General features: G+C 35.0%; 1 protein-coding gene across 3 annotated transcripts in view; it reads left to right on the top strand.

Moving 5' to 3' along the window:
* DHX36 (DEAH-box helicase 36) overlaps positions 1 to 13311 on the top strand; it is a 49939-nt gene that overhangs the window by 25058 nt on the left and 11570 nt on the right. For 2 of the 3 annotated variants that reach the window (XM_007471987.1, XM_007471989.1), the window contains exons 10-17: positions 1115 to 1255; positions 1540 to 1642; positions 2022 to 2109; positions 4882 to 4937; positions 6414 to 6478; positions 7201 to 7344; positions 9821 to 9938; positions 10938 to 11036. In XM_007471987.1, the coding sequence (XP_007472049.1) occupies positions 1115 to 1255; positions 1540 to 1642; positions 2022 to 2109; positions 4882 to 4937; positions 6414 to 6478; positions 7201 to 7344; positions 9821 to 9938; positions 10938 to 11036 (814 nt within the window). The remainder of the gene's footprint in view (positions 1 to 1114; positions 1256 to 1539; positions 1643 to 2021; positions 2110 to 4881; positions 4938 to 6413; positions 6479 to 7200; positions 7345 to 9820; positions 9939 to 10937; positions 11037 to 13311) is intronic. The other variant, XM_007471988.1, reaches the window with a different exon arrangement.

Raw genomic sequence — 13311 nt, 5'->3', positions numbered from 1 at the left:
CCTCTATATGTATCGAAGACTTAGGGGAATCCTGGGTCACAGGTACTGAATAGGGAAGGGGATTGATTAATACTTTTGGGGTGTCTGCTATGTGTCAGGCACTGTGCTTTATCACTTTTTTTTTTTTAATTCTCATACAATACTGTTAAAAGAGTATTAGTCTCTCAAATAAGGAAACTAAAGACCAGAGGTTTATACCTTGCCCAAGGTCACACAGCTAGTCAATGGCAGAGCAAGGACATCAGTCCCATTCTGTCTGACTCACGAAGCCCATGCTCCAAATCCCCCATTCCATCTAGATGCTCTCCTCCAGGTGAACTCTGAGGGGCTTTGGGGTTAAAGTGTAGCATTCATTTTTCTTTGTCCCTCTCTACTCCCATGCCTCTGAGAACCCACTTACGGTAGGTGACATTCTTGGGCAGATGTGCCCTCTTTTTAGCAGTCACTGCAGCATGGTGGAGCATGGGAAAGCATAGCACTGGACTGACACGTAAGAGATTGGAATGCTGATTCTCGCTCTGCTATTACTATGTCTGTGAGACTGAGCAGAACTAAGTAGTTCTCAAGCATGGGTCTGTAGATCTCTACACTGTCTGAATCTCCTGGGGCACTAATTAAAATTCCTGGATTAGCAGACCCCAGCCAGACCTACTGAATCCAAATCACAATATAGGATTTAGGAGTCTATTTTACAAACTCCCCAGGGGATTCTTATGTGCAGTCAGGTTTGGAAACCTCCTATATTCAAAATCTGAGTCTTCTAGGCATTCATTAACTTATTTTAGACTTACATTAATGTTAACTTTTGATTTAAAAGCAAATTCAAACTTAAAGATGGAGTTACTTTAGTTATTTTTAAATTTTTATTGCTGAAGATGATCTAGAGGTTTATATACTTTGATAGAGAAGAATGATTTTTATCTAAAATGTCATTTTATATGTTAATACTTGGCAGTAAATTTATGTTTAACTAGCATTCACTAGAAAGGATAGTGAAGATGTTCTTTAAAGTTTCTTTTTAAAATCCTAAATGTAAAATAGCCAGAGATATTGAATATTAGCTAAAACCAGAGTTTCAAAAAAGTGAAGCTATTTAAGAATGTTTTTATTTTAGATATGTTCCAGAACAAAAAGAACACAGATCCCAGTTTAAGAGGGGTTTCATGCAAGGGCATGTAAATAGACAAGAAAAAGAAGAAAAAGAAGCAATCTATAAAGAACGCTGGCCAGGTTATGTAAGGGAATTGCGAAAAAGGTAAGTCTGTTTTGTTTGAAAGTGAACACGGTGGCTAAATGACTAAAACAAAAAGCAGGATTGTCTTGATTTCGTACGCATTTAAGGATAGCATTGCAAGTCTCATATTCTAGCTGAATACTGTACTGATTTGACTTGTAAACACTATCATAATCCCAGTAATTCTTTCCTATTTATTGATTATGTTTTCCCATTTGCAGATTGAGTTAATTATAAGATTTTATAGCAAGTTAAACTTCGGGAAACTATCAAGTATTTCATGGCTTTCTATTTGACTTTGATAGGTATTCTCCAAGCACTATAGATGTTATAGGAATGATGGATGATGATAAAGTTGATCTGAATTTGATTGCTGCCCTTATTCGATACATTGTTTTGGAAGAAGAGGTTAGTTTTGTTTTTAAGTTTCAAAATTGAAATATAATTTCAATTTTATTTTTGTATCAAGGCCATGAAAAAAATTTTTTCTTAAATGCTATAAAAAATAATTAACTATGGAAGAAATGGCTTTTGACACCAGAAATAGGAATTTCAAAATACCAAAAGATTTAGGCATTTGACCTGTTTGAAGAAAAGACTAAACAAGTGAAATGTCTGGATTATAAATCCTATTTTTAAAAAGTGAACTTATGTTCTTTAGTTATAATTGGTAACTAAAGTTATCTTGAGCTAGTATAATTTTAATGAAGACTTAATTGTGCACAGAATTGTGCTCAGTGTATTTTGTTATGTGATCCTTTGTAATGGTTCTTTCCCCTCCATATAGGATGGTGCAATATTGGTCTTTCTACCAGGTTGGGACAATATCAGCACTTTACATGATCTCTTGATGTCACAAGTGATGTTTAAATCAGGTATTATAGAAATGCATTTTATTGTAATTCCAAGAGTGGTACTTGAATCATATGTAGTCTGGTTATTTTCTTTGATTTGAGCTTGGTGGTCTTAGTCCAGGTTGGGTTTTTTCAAAAGTTGGATCTTACTTTTTTCTTTTTTTTTTCTTGGAAGTTCTACGTCAGAGATGAAGATGGTAGGTATGTAGTGAAGTTCCTTATTTAGTTTTATGGTGAGACTATTTTTCCTCTCTTCTAAATTTGCCTAATAAAATTGAGTTCATAAAGTTAAGATGTTGGCTTTGAAGTTTTTGTTTTTCACTCACTTCTGCATTTAGTTGGGCAGAAAAGAAGTTTGAATTTATCCGTTAGTCCACTGTTTCTCAGCTGACTATACAGCAGAGTCACCCATGGCACTTCTTTAAAATGCAGATACCGACATCCCATAATATTAGAATGTGACCTGAACATCTGAATTAAAAAACAAAAAAGTCCTTAGGTGATTCTGATTGTTTAACAGCATGTTTTTAGGGGTATAACCTCTTACATCTTAGAGAAATGCATGGGAACATTTTTCTCCTATGAAATTCAGTTAAAGCTTTTACAGGAGTCATTAACTTTAGCAAAGCAAATTCTATTTAGTATTTTATAGTTCTGAATATACTTCCTAACCTTACTCTGTTGAAGTGCTTTTGATACATTTTATTTTTACAGAACACTAAAAAATATTTTGATCTAATTTTATTGGCTAAAATATTTTTTATTCTTTGTTAAATCCCATCATGGTAATGCCCTCAAGGATTCTCTATAATTAAAATTATTTGTAATTATTAATAATTTAAAATTTATTAATAATTTAAAATTATTTATAATTAGAATTATTTATTCTCTAGCCGGAAAAATATTTTTATCTGATCACCATGATTCCTCTCTAATGAAATACTGATTTCTCTTCTCCTTGTCATTGATAATCTTTCTCTATAGAAAAAGTATAGCCGTGATTGAACTATACAACCAAATTATTTTTTTAAACAATTGGAATACTTTTTTGGCTGAACCTTCCAATTTTAGCCTCTCCTTCCCCCGTCATAAACACTATTGTATGATCTACTTTTTGTCTTAAAAAATATGGGTGTATATATATTTTCCTAGAAGAACGCAGGGAAGATCATTTTGGGGGGAGTGGGGAAAGGGTGTGACATTATACATTATTATAATTGACTTGATTAACTTTCTAATTGAATTATTCTCAAGGATGGAGGTATTAATTTATACTTCCACCACCAGCTTAATTTCTTTTAAAGGAAACTTTCAAAAACTTAACATACCTAATATTTAACATCATCTGATAATCGTCTATAATCCGATTTTCCCATTTTTTCCCCTAAAGTGTCTTTCACAGCTAGCTTGCTCAGACTGTAGAAAAAGTCAAACTGATAGACATTTACTCTAGTTCTAGAACATCACTCCCATCCTCCCCTTACTTTACCCATAATGGGAAAGACTAGGTCTGCAACATTCTGGAACTGTCTGAATCTTTACGGTATCATTTCATTTGATCCTCTTACCTCTGTTCCCTTGCAAACTGGAAGTTATATCTGAAGGCTTGGTTCAATTCGAGTTAAGTATTTAGAGTTGATGTATTTCATATCGTGTCACAGAGACAAGTAATTAAGAGCATTCTTTTTTAGCAATACCAATTGTTTGACAGCATTTTACTGCTTTTTAAGTTCAGAGGGGTCATAGAGAGTCTATGGGGGAGCACCATATCTCCTTTGAATAACAACAGTTCTTTATCTGGGGGAAATACAGCTATCTAGGGGTCATTTGGACACTTGCTGGAGATGTAAGTCAGGTTGCACTTTGGTAACTATATCTAACTGAAATTTACCCTTGTTTCCTTAACATTCTCTCCTTCCCATTACCGTATTACATCAAACTTTCTATTGGCTAATAATCATGAATGGGCTTGAGCAACTTTATTTTGAAAGTTAAAACTTCTTATATTCCTAACAGTTATCTTTTTTAAATGTGGGTCACTTTTGGAATGTATTACATTTAACCAGTGCTATTTCATTATTTTTAAGTAGGACATGGAAATTTAGTAAGTAATTTGCTTTAAAAATTTAAATATTCTTTGTATGATTAAAGTAGGATTACCCAAAGTCTACAAACATATTCATCCATATTAAGCAAAACCCTTGGTCTTCAGTTAGTGGTGGGAATGGAGTTAATGATTTTTTTTAGTATAATTTGAAAGAGCTTCCAACTTTTTTAAGCATTCTTTAGGAATTTAGAATTAACAAAAAAATATTAACAAGAACATAAAAAGAATAAAGTTGGTCTGATTATCAGGTGGCTTAGCATCTGAATTCATCGTTCCATATATATATATTTTTTAATAAATTTATTTATTTATTGGCTGCGTTGGGTCTTCGTGTTGCGCGTGGGCTTTCTCTAGTAGCGGAGAGCAGGGGCTACTCTTCGTTGCGGTATGCGGGCTTCTCGTTGGCGGTGGCTTCTCTTGTTGCAGAGCACAGGCTCTAGGTGCGCAGGCTTCAGTAGTTGTGGCTCACAGGCTCTAGAGCGCAGGCTCAGTAGTTGTGGTGCACGGGCTTAGTTGCTCCACGGCATGTGGGATCTTCCCGGACCAGGGCTCAAACCCATGTCCCCTGCATTGGCAGGCGGATTCTTAACCACTGCGCCACCAGGGAAGTCCCTGTTCCATATTTTTTTGATGGAGCTTTTCTGCAAGTATTTCTCTTAAAGTTTAATTTTCTTTTTAATTTTCAGACAGGTTTCTTATTATACCCTTACATTCACTGATGCCTACAGTTAACCAGACACAGGTATGTTGTTAAATTTATCTTTCAAACTGCGGCAGGCTTTAAGGACTGCTTATTGTAGGTTTTATTTTCTTTTATTTTTTAAGGCACATTTTCGAATAGTAATCCGTATAAAAAAATACTTCTTTGAGAACCTTTGCAAATAAGTCTTCAGGGAATGATTGCACAAAAAGTTGAATAAGAGAGGGTAATCCACAAATCAAATTAGTTTTGTCAGCATTAGGGAAACGTTTAAAGATTGGTTTTACCAAGAACTTGTTTGGGTTTCCTGAGTAAAAGAAAAAGGTATGTGAATACCAATAAAAATAACTCAACCTAGAAATTAATAATCTATGACATGTACAGCTTGATATTTGAAATTTTGATTTAACAGAATTAGTACATTTGCAGGCATGAGATGTCAATAATGTATTATTATGGTTTTGGATGTTTTGGCTCTGTCAGATGCAGGGATTACTCTAGTTAGAATGAACACTGCTTTCTCAAAGGCAAGGTGATTTTCTGTTGTTTGCAGTTCCTGGTAGAATGAGATGGATCCATTTTTCCACTCTTTGTAAGAAAATATCATGACATTTTTTATTGAGAGCTTTTCAATATCCTTTTTGCTGGTACCTTAGTCCTGAGTAAGGCTCAGCCAGCTGGATTAGATACAGAGTGCATACCTGAGGGAAGAGAAGAAGAAAGAAAGAGAACTTTTGATTCCAAAGATTGGAAAAAGTTGTATCCAGTGTGGAGGTACTGCCATCTCTGACACCCTCACCATAAATTATTTATTCTTTTGCTAGAGAATATGTGACTAGACTGGCAAACAGCATTTTCTTTATTGATTATCACTTTTATAAACGAGGGGATAAGTTTATGCATTTTTTTGCTTTTCACCCAAGGTGGTACTTGCCGTCATGACATTGTAGGATTCTCTATGTGAAGGGGATTTTTTAAAAAAATCCAGTCAAAAAGCTAGTATACGGTGGCACAGCCAGCTGACATTCATTTTGATGATCTGCCTGGTTGGTTGGTGATCTTACCTTTATACTTTTGGGTAATTCATAATTCTTATCCTTAAACTTCTGTCCCTCTTCCTTAAAAGTTTGACTATACAATAAGACGTTTATACTCTCCAGCATTTGTTAAAAAACAAATTTTAAATTATCATATTTAAATATCATTAGTAATTTATATACTACTTAAATATCTATAAATTCAAATTATCTCTATATTCAAATTATCACATTTCATTTGAAATCTTGTTTGTGGTAAGTTTCTGACATCTGTGGGAGATTCAGTTTGGTTTACCAAAAGAATTCTCTGGTATTGAAGATGATGTATACCATATAAATATATCTATAAATATTAGATGCATATGTCAGTGAACACAGAATTGCTAAAAATGAACAGTACCTGAAGTAATTCCTCTATTTGCAAGAATGATGTATCAGAAATTAGTTTACTTTTGGGATTTTGATGTATATATTCTTACAGGTATTTAAAAGAACCCCTCCTGGTGTTCGGAAAATAGTAATTGCTACCAACATTGCAGAGACTAGGTAAAAATTGTTCTAATTACCAACTACTGATGATTACATTAGTTTTGAGCCCTATAAATTATTAACATACTTTAATCTTTTTTTCTACAAAATACTTTGTAATTTCTTAAAAGTAAAGCTATTTTAATTTAGTTATGGTAGTGAACATAGTTTTTGTGGGGTTTTTTCCAACGTATACTAATGTTCTAGCCTCTTTAGAAATAGCCTATTAAGTGGTTGTTTTAATGCTTTCCTAAAGAAGCATGGGGACTGAGGTCAGTTTTTCTGGTTGGGAGTAGAATTGTTTGGTAGTTTGGTAATTAGTTATATACTGCATTTAAAATATATTGTATTCCCTTGGAGGTACTATTATACCAGTATGGTCGCTGCAACAGGTTGTTCTGTGGAAACTGATATTAAATCATGGAACTGGAGGGCTCATAAAGCTAGGTACAAAAGTCCTCAAGCAAGCTGTGAAGTTTGGCTGTAGGCAAATAAGAATTTAGCACATGATCTGTAAGACTGGCCCTATGTGCTGCCACTGAAGCTGCTGATGCTGCCTGTGATTTGGTGCTTGATCCCCCTTATGTTGGTAACTGGGAGGAGTGGTGAAAATCCAGAACTGCTAAAAATCAAATTAATTTAATAAAAAATGCTTTAAAATCCCTGTTTGTAGGCCTGTTATCAGTTAATGTATTTTTCATGTGTTTTTAACATTTTTTATATATTTATTTTCCAAACAGCATTACCATAGATGATGTAGTTTATGTAATAGATGGAGGAAAAATAAAGGAGACACACTTTGACACACAGAACAACATCAGTACAATGTCTGCTGAGTGGGTTAGTAAAGCTAATGCTAAACAAAGGAAAGGTCGAGCTGGAAGGTAAGATGGGACCTTTGAATGAAGCCTTAAAAACAGGAAAATTTTGTTTTGCAAAATGTGTTGGTGGCATTTAAAAATACTTACTTAGGACAGTTACCTTTCATATTTTTTAAAACTAACTGCAGCACGTTTTTAAATGGGAAAGTTTTTTTTTTAGCTGTACGCAGGCCTCTCACTATTGTGGCCTCTCCCATTGCGGAGCACAGGCTCCGGATGCGCAGGCTCAGTGGCCATGGCTCACGGGCCCAGCCGCTCCGTGGCATGTGGGATCTTCCCGGACCGGGGCACGAACCCGCGTCCCCTGCATCGGCAGGCGGACTCTCAACCACTGCGCCACCAGGGAAGCCCTGGGAAAGTTGTTTTAATCATAGTTGCTTTGGGAAAACTATCCTACCAAGTTTTCTATTTTACAATATTTCTACCTCTCATTCCTCAGTCTGGTTAATTAAAATTAATATTCTTTATGTTATTAGCTATATTACTTATAATTGTGTTTCTTTTTAAAAAGCATATACTACTAATAATGATAGCTATTAATAATATTTGAATGTCAGATCATCTCACAGATACTTTGTATACATTAACTTGCTTACCACATGTGGTAATCCTTACCACAATGCTATGAAGTGTAGGTTATTATCTCTATTTTAAGGGTAAAGAAATTAAGGTGCAAAGAAATTAAGTCATCTGTCCAAAGTCACACAGTTTTGTAAGTAGCAGAGCCAGGATTTGAAGCCAGGCAGTCTGGCTCCACAGTCTGGGCTCCTCATGAGTATACTTCACAGCTGTGCTGGGTTTTCACTATCAGTTACCAATGAAAGCGCAGGCAAAATACCTTTTCCCCACTGATGTGGTGATAGCAGAAATAGAAATATCTCTGTTTTAATGGTAGGAGAAAAGATTTGCCTTTAACACAAATAATTGCAGTTATTATTTGTTGTAATGCATACTTCACAGTATTTTTACACCCTTACTCATATGAGTAGTAGAATCACGTCTGGAGTTTTAGAAGAGAGTTTTTATATTGCCTCTTACACGTAGAATAAAAAGATTCCTATTAATCTTCAAATACTGCCTTAAGTAAGGAAAGGAGAGTTGAAAGAAAATTTTACAGACCATTTTATCAGTCCTTTAAGTTGGTACTATATCTTTAAAGCTCTGACTCACTTGCTATGATCTTTGGTGATTATCCCAGTATAACTTGACTTCCAGGTAGTTTATTAGGTTATGCAGTTGGTGCTGTTGAGCATAGTCACGGCTTAATTCACAAAGTGTACCTTCTAATCAGTTAACCAGGGCATATCTTGATTGGGGACCTGGCAGGATTAGAGTTTTCCCATGCAGACCTGTCATTACTGGATACTGATTCAAAAAGTATTCACTGTGGTGAATGGGTTTTGGCACGTTTTTATAAATGAATAGTAAACACACTAGGCACACTAGGCCTTAGATTTGATCCATGAAAACAATTATGGAAATAGAGTAAATGAAGTATTACATTTTATCTAATTCTTCATCCCTACTATCCTGGTGAAGGTTCACTGTGGAATTACAGTGGGCTTTTTCCCTAATTGAATGTAGTTGGTTTACAGTGGTGTGTTATTTTCTGGTGTACAGCAAACTGATTCGGTTATACGTATATATGTATATATACACACACAGTGTTTAATTCAAATGGAAAATGGTCCCTTGTGGGCTCTCTAGATATAAATTCCTTTGGCAAAGCTAATTAGATTGATAATTGTGTTGAAGGCCAGAGCAAACCATATTAACTACGTGGTCCTCAGTGGAGACCCTCTTACTTTTAGTTTCTGCAGACATGTAATATACTAGATAATGGGTCTTTGTAGACTCATGACAGAAATAGCTAAGATTTTTAGAATTAATTTATTCCTATAGGAAAGGGCCTCCCCCTCCTTTAACAGCAAGTGCCTACAGAAATATTTTATTTTGCTTGAAGATGAATGAATTCATTAACCTCTTCATATCTGTCCTTAACATTGTACAAAGAATGGTATCACTAAGGTCACTAGGTGCAAACAATAACCGTTTCCAACATCCCTCTGAGAACTCAATAAATAGCACATACCTAAAAGCTTTTAAAATAATATAGACAGGTTAACATAATACCGGGATTTGTTACATAAAATGCTCACAAGGCCCAAAGAGATTAACCTACGTATACTGCTGTTATCATGAATAGAAGTCTGGAATCTGTAAGATAGAAACAGGGAACCAAATTATTGGTAGGGGGAGGCAATCTTGTATCTTTTAGAACTAGGACTTAGGGTTAATGGATTTAAGCTTATTCAAAACAGGTGGGGAGAAGGAATATGTGATTAATAAAAATGAAATAATAAGTAAATTAGTTATGGTGTGGCTTGAAAGAAATATTGACTACTTCCCCTGCCTAGTCTTTTCTCTGGAGTTCTAAAAAGTCACTGATAATACACCCCCCGCCCCCTTTTTTTTTAAGAGTTCAACCTGGTCATTGCTATCATCTGTATAATGGTCTTAGAGCAAGCCTTCTAGATGACTATCAACTGCCAGAAATTTTGAGAACGCCTTTGGAAGAACTTTGTTTACAAATAAAGGTAAATTAGCTGGGAGAGTTAAGAAAGTAAATAGGGTTCTAGTTTTCAGCATCTTTTATAGAGGAAAGTAGTATACTAATCTGCCAGGAAGAGTTTTTACCATGCATTTGTTTTTCTCTGTGTGTTAGTACGGTTGATCCTTGAACAGCGTGAGGATTAGGGTTGCCGAAAATCCACTTGCCACCTTTTCTGCCTCAAAAACAAAGGAATTGATAAATGACTCACCCAAGGGTGGTTAGTTGAAACAGTTTGGATAGAATCAGGACTCAAACCCTAGTTCTTTTGATTCTACATATTGTGATCTCTGATTGAACACAAACCTTTCCCCACGCTTAGTTAATTTAAAAATCTGTAAAATAAAAATGCAAGTACTATATTTATTGAAAAAAAATCTGTGTGTAAGTGGACCCATGCAGTTCAGAAAAGGTCAACTGTAAATTATTTTTTAAAGCTTTGATCAGATATTGACTAAACAGTTTTTAATTACATACTGCTCTGGAGCCAGACTACCTGGGTTTGAATCCCAAATCATCCTGTGGCAAGCTGGTTCTGTTGTATTGGGCAAGTTATTTAAATTAATTTCATATAAAATTCTTAGAACAGTGCCTGGCACATAGTAAGTGTCCAGTAATTGTTAGCTACTGTTGTTATGTCTTAAGATCCCTCATTATAGACTACTTACCATTTTTTCAGCATCTTAATGTATTTTGATAAAATTAGCTGCCTTATTTTGTAGGTAATTGGTAATCAACTTGTTTGTTGAGATTTTAACCAGCTACTTTTCTCATTAATAGAGTTGGTGGGTGTTAGAAAGTAGTATGTTGGCCTTTAAACATGTTTTTATAGAATCACAAATATAATTTTTACTTATTCTGGTAAAATAACTAACTTGAAAATCATGTATAGGTTTGATGCTTTATTTTGAGTCAGTGACACAGGCAGGATTAAACTGTTATGTCAATATATGATACATGTTTAATTATATTTGTCTCTCCCCAGATTTTAAGGCTAGGTGGAATTGCTTACTTTCTGAGTAGGCTAATGGATCCACCATCGAATGAAGCAGTGTTACTTTCCATAAAACACCTGATGGAACTGGTAAGTTTGAGTTTTAAAAAAATTCTAACTTAGAGTGTTAAAGTAAGTAAGCCAGCTAATTATAAAATTTACTTTCATTATGGCAAGGTAGGCCAATGAATGTGCAGTGCCAGATTGATTCACTCTCTGGCTATTCAGCTTGGAATATGAAATATAAATTAGAAAGTTATAAAATGATACCTTTGTAAGTTTTCTTATACTGGGCTCTTTCCACACAAGTTTTTTTCATTATAGGCCTGATTTTAAATTACATAAAATTTTGAAATCTTTCAATTACTGGTCCTCTTCATTTGTATTCTAGAAATGAATTTGTTTGCTTTATTCTACTCTTTCTGATTACCATAATGTCTTTAGAGCTTTTGTCAAATCCAGGTAACTTAATAACAGTATGAACATTTTATAAAGGCAGCTCTTCTATTTTTGAAGGAATACTAGCAGGTGGCTTTTCTCCAAAATATCCTATCCCCCTACCTATCATTTTATTCTTACAGCTTTTTTCCGTAGATTCTTTTATGAAGTCAGTGTTTTGAGGAACTAGTTTCAAGTGTCTTAGTCAAGTGACCACTGAGTTGGTAGCTATCCCTTCATGAGACCATGTTGAGAAGCGGCACAGGACTGGAGAGAATTAGTGAGTGAGTTAATACCCAAAATGGAGAGAAAGAATAGAGCTGTGTGTTCCAACACAGTAGCCACTAGCCACAGGTGACTGTTTAAATTTAAATTTTGAATTAAATTACAAATTCAATATCTTGGTCACACTTGCACATTTTAGATGTTCAGTAGGCACATATGGCTAGTGGCTACCACATAATCAGTGCAGAAATAGACATTTCTGTCAATGCTGCAAGTTCTGTTGGTTAGTACTGGGTTAGAGGGTGCTGAAGATGTATTTTACATATTTCAGTTTTATTTGTGCCCATCCCATGTAGATAAATTTGAGAATTTGGTCCATGTAGAAATAAGCTCTTAATGTGAGTATTAAGTTGTTTAAATGAAAAGCATTTTAACTTATCTGACCATCTTTGTTGGAATTCGGATTAGATTTAGTGAGGTTACTGGTATTTTAGGGAGCAGTGCAGTTTTACTCCTGACCTCTCTTCCCCTCCAGACTTTTATCGAATAGAACAGCAGTAGAGGGCTACGGGTGATCAGAGAATCAACGTATTATTTGTGGTAGAGACAGACAACCAGAGGGCAGCTGGAGTCCGAAGCCAGAGTGGGATGACTTCCTCTCTCCCAACTGAATTTAAGAACCAGTCTTAGCCATTTGTAGGCAACGAAATTGTGAAAAGGCTTGGAAAATCCTTGCCAACAGTAGGGTCTGAAGCCTACATTTTGAAAAAAACTTCTTATTGTGCAATACGGCATGCCCATCCAGGGTAAAAGAGTAAAACAAAAATGTCCAGCTTAATGGTTTATCACAAGGTGAGCACTCTTATTTTTATTCATGTCAAAAAGTTAAGAACATTTCCAGTATCCTAAAAACCAACTTCCTACCCTCGCCCAATTACTCTTCTCTCAGGCTCAAAAATAACCTCTACCATGACTTTAATGGTAATCTCTTGCTTGTTTTTCTTGATGGTTTTACCATACCAGTATACATCTCTAAAGAGCTCAGTTTAACCTGGCCTTTTGTGAACTTTACATGAACTCACACAGGATGGTTTTTTTTTTTTTTTTTTTGCAGGGGGAACGGGGTTCTGGATTCTTTCACTGAAACATTGTGAGATTCATGTGCATTATTACTTTCAGCTATAGTTCATTCATTTTCATTTCTTTACCATATTTTATTATATGACTACTGAAAGGCATTTTTGTTATTTCCAATTTGAGGCAGTTACATATAGTGCTGGTATGACTGTTCTTCAATATTTATTGTTTCTTGGTGCACGTGTTTAAGTATTTCTCATGGGTGTACACGAGTGAATTCACTGAGTCATAACGTATGTGTATGATTAACTTTGGTAGGTAATGCCCAACCATTTCCCAAAGTTGTCAAACTACTTACACTCCTACCAGTGTCAGTGGTAGGTGAGCATTCTCAGCTCTATAGCATCACCAACCTGTAGTCTTTTATTCTAAGCATGTTGATAGGTATGTAGTAGTTTTGTGGCTTTAGTTTGCATTACCATGACTGCTGTTGAATTTGTAGGCAGCTTTTTATGCTTATTGCCCATTTGGATAGTCTCATTTATAAATTATTGATGCCTGTTTTTCTGTTACATTGTAGGAGGTCATTATATACTTTTTGTGTACTCTTCATCTGAGCCTTTTG

Source organism: Lipotes vexillifer, unplaced genomic scaffold, assembly GCF_000442215.2.
Source record: "Lipotes vexillifer unplaced genomic scaffold, Lipotes_vexillifer_v1.1 scaffold46, whole genome shotgun sequence".
Taxonomy (NCBI): domain Eukaryota; kingdom Metazoa; phylum Chordata; class Mammalia; order Artiodactyla; family Lipotidae; genus Lipotes; species Lipotes vexillifer.
Note: the sequence above shows the minus strand (reverse complement) of the source record. Positions and strands in the feature narration are given on the sequence as shown.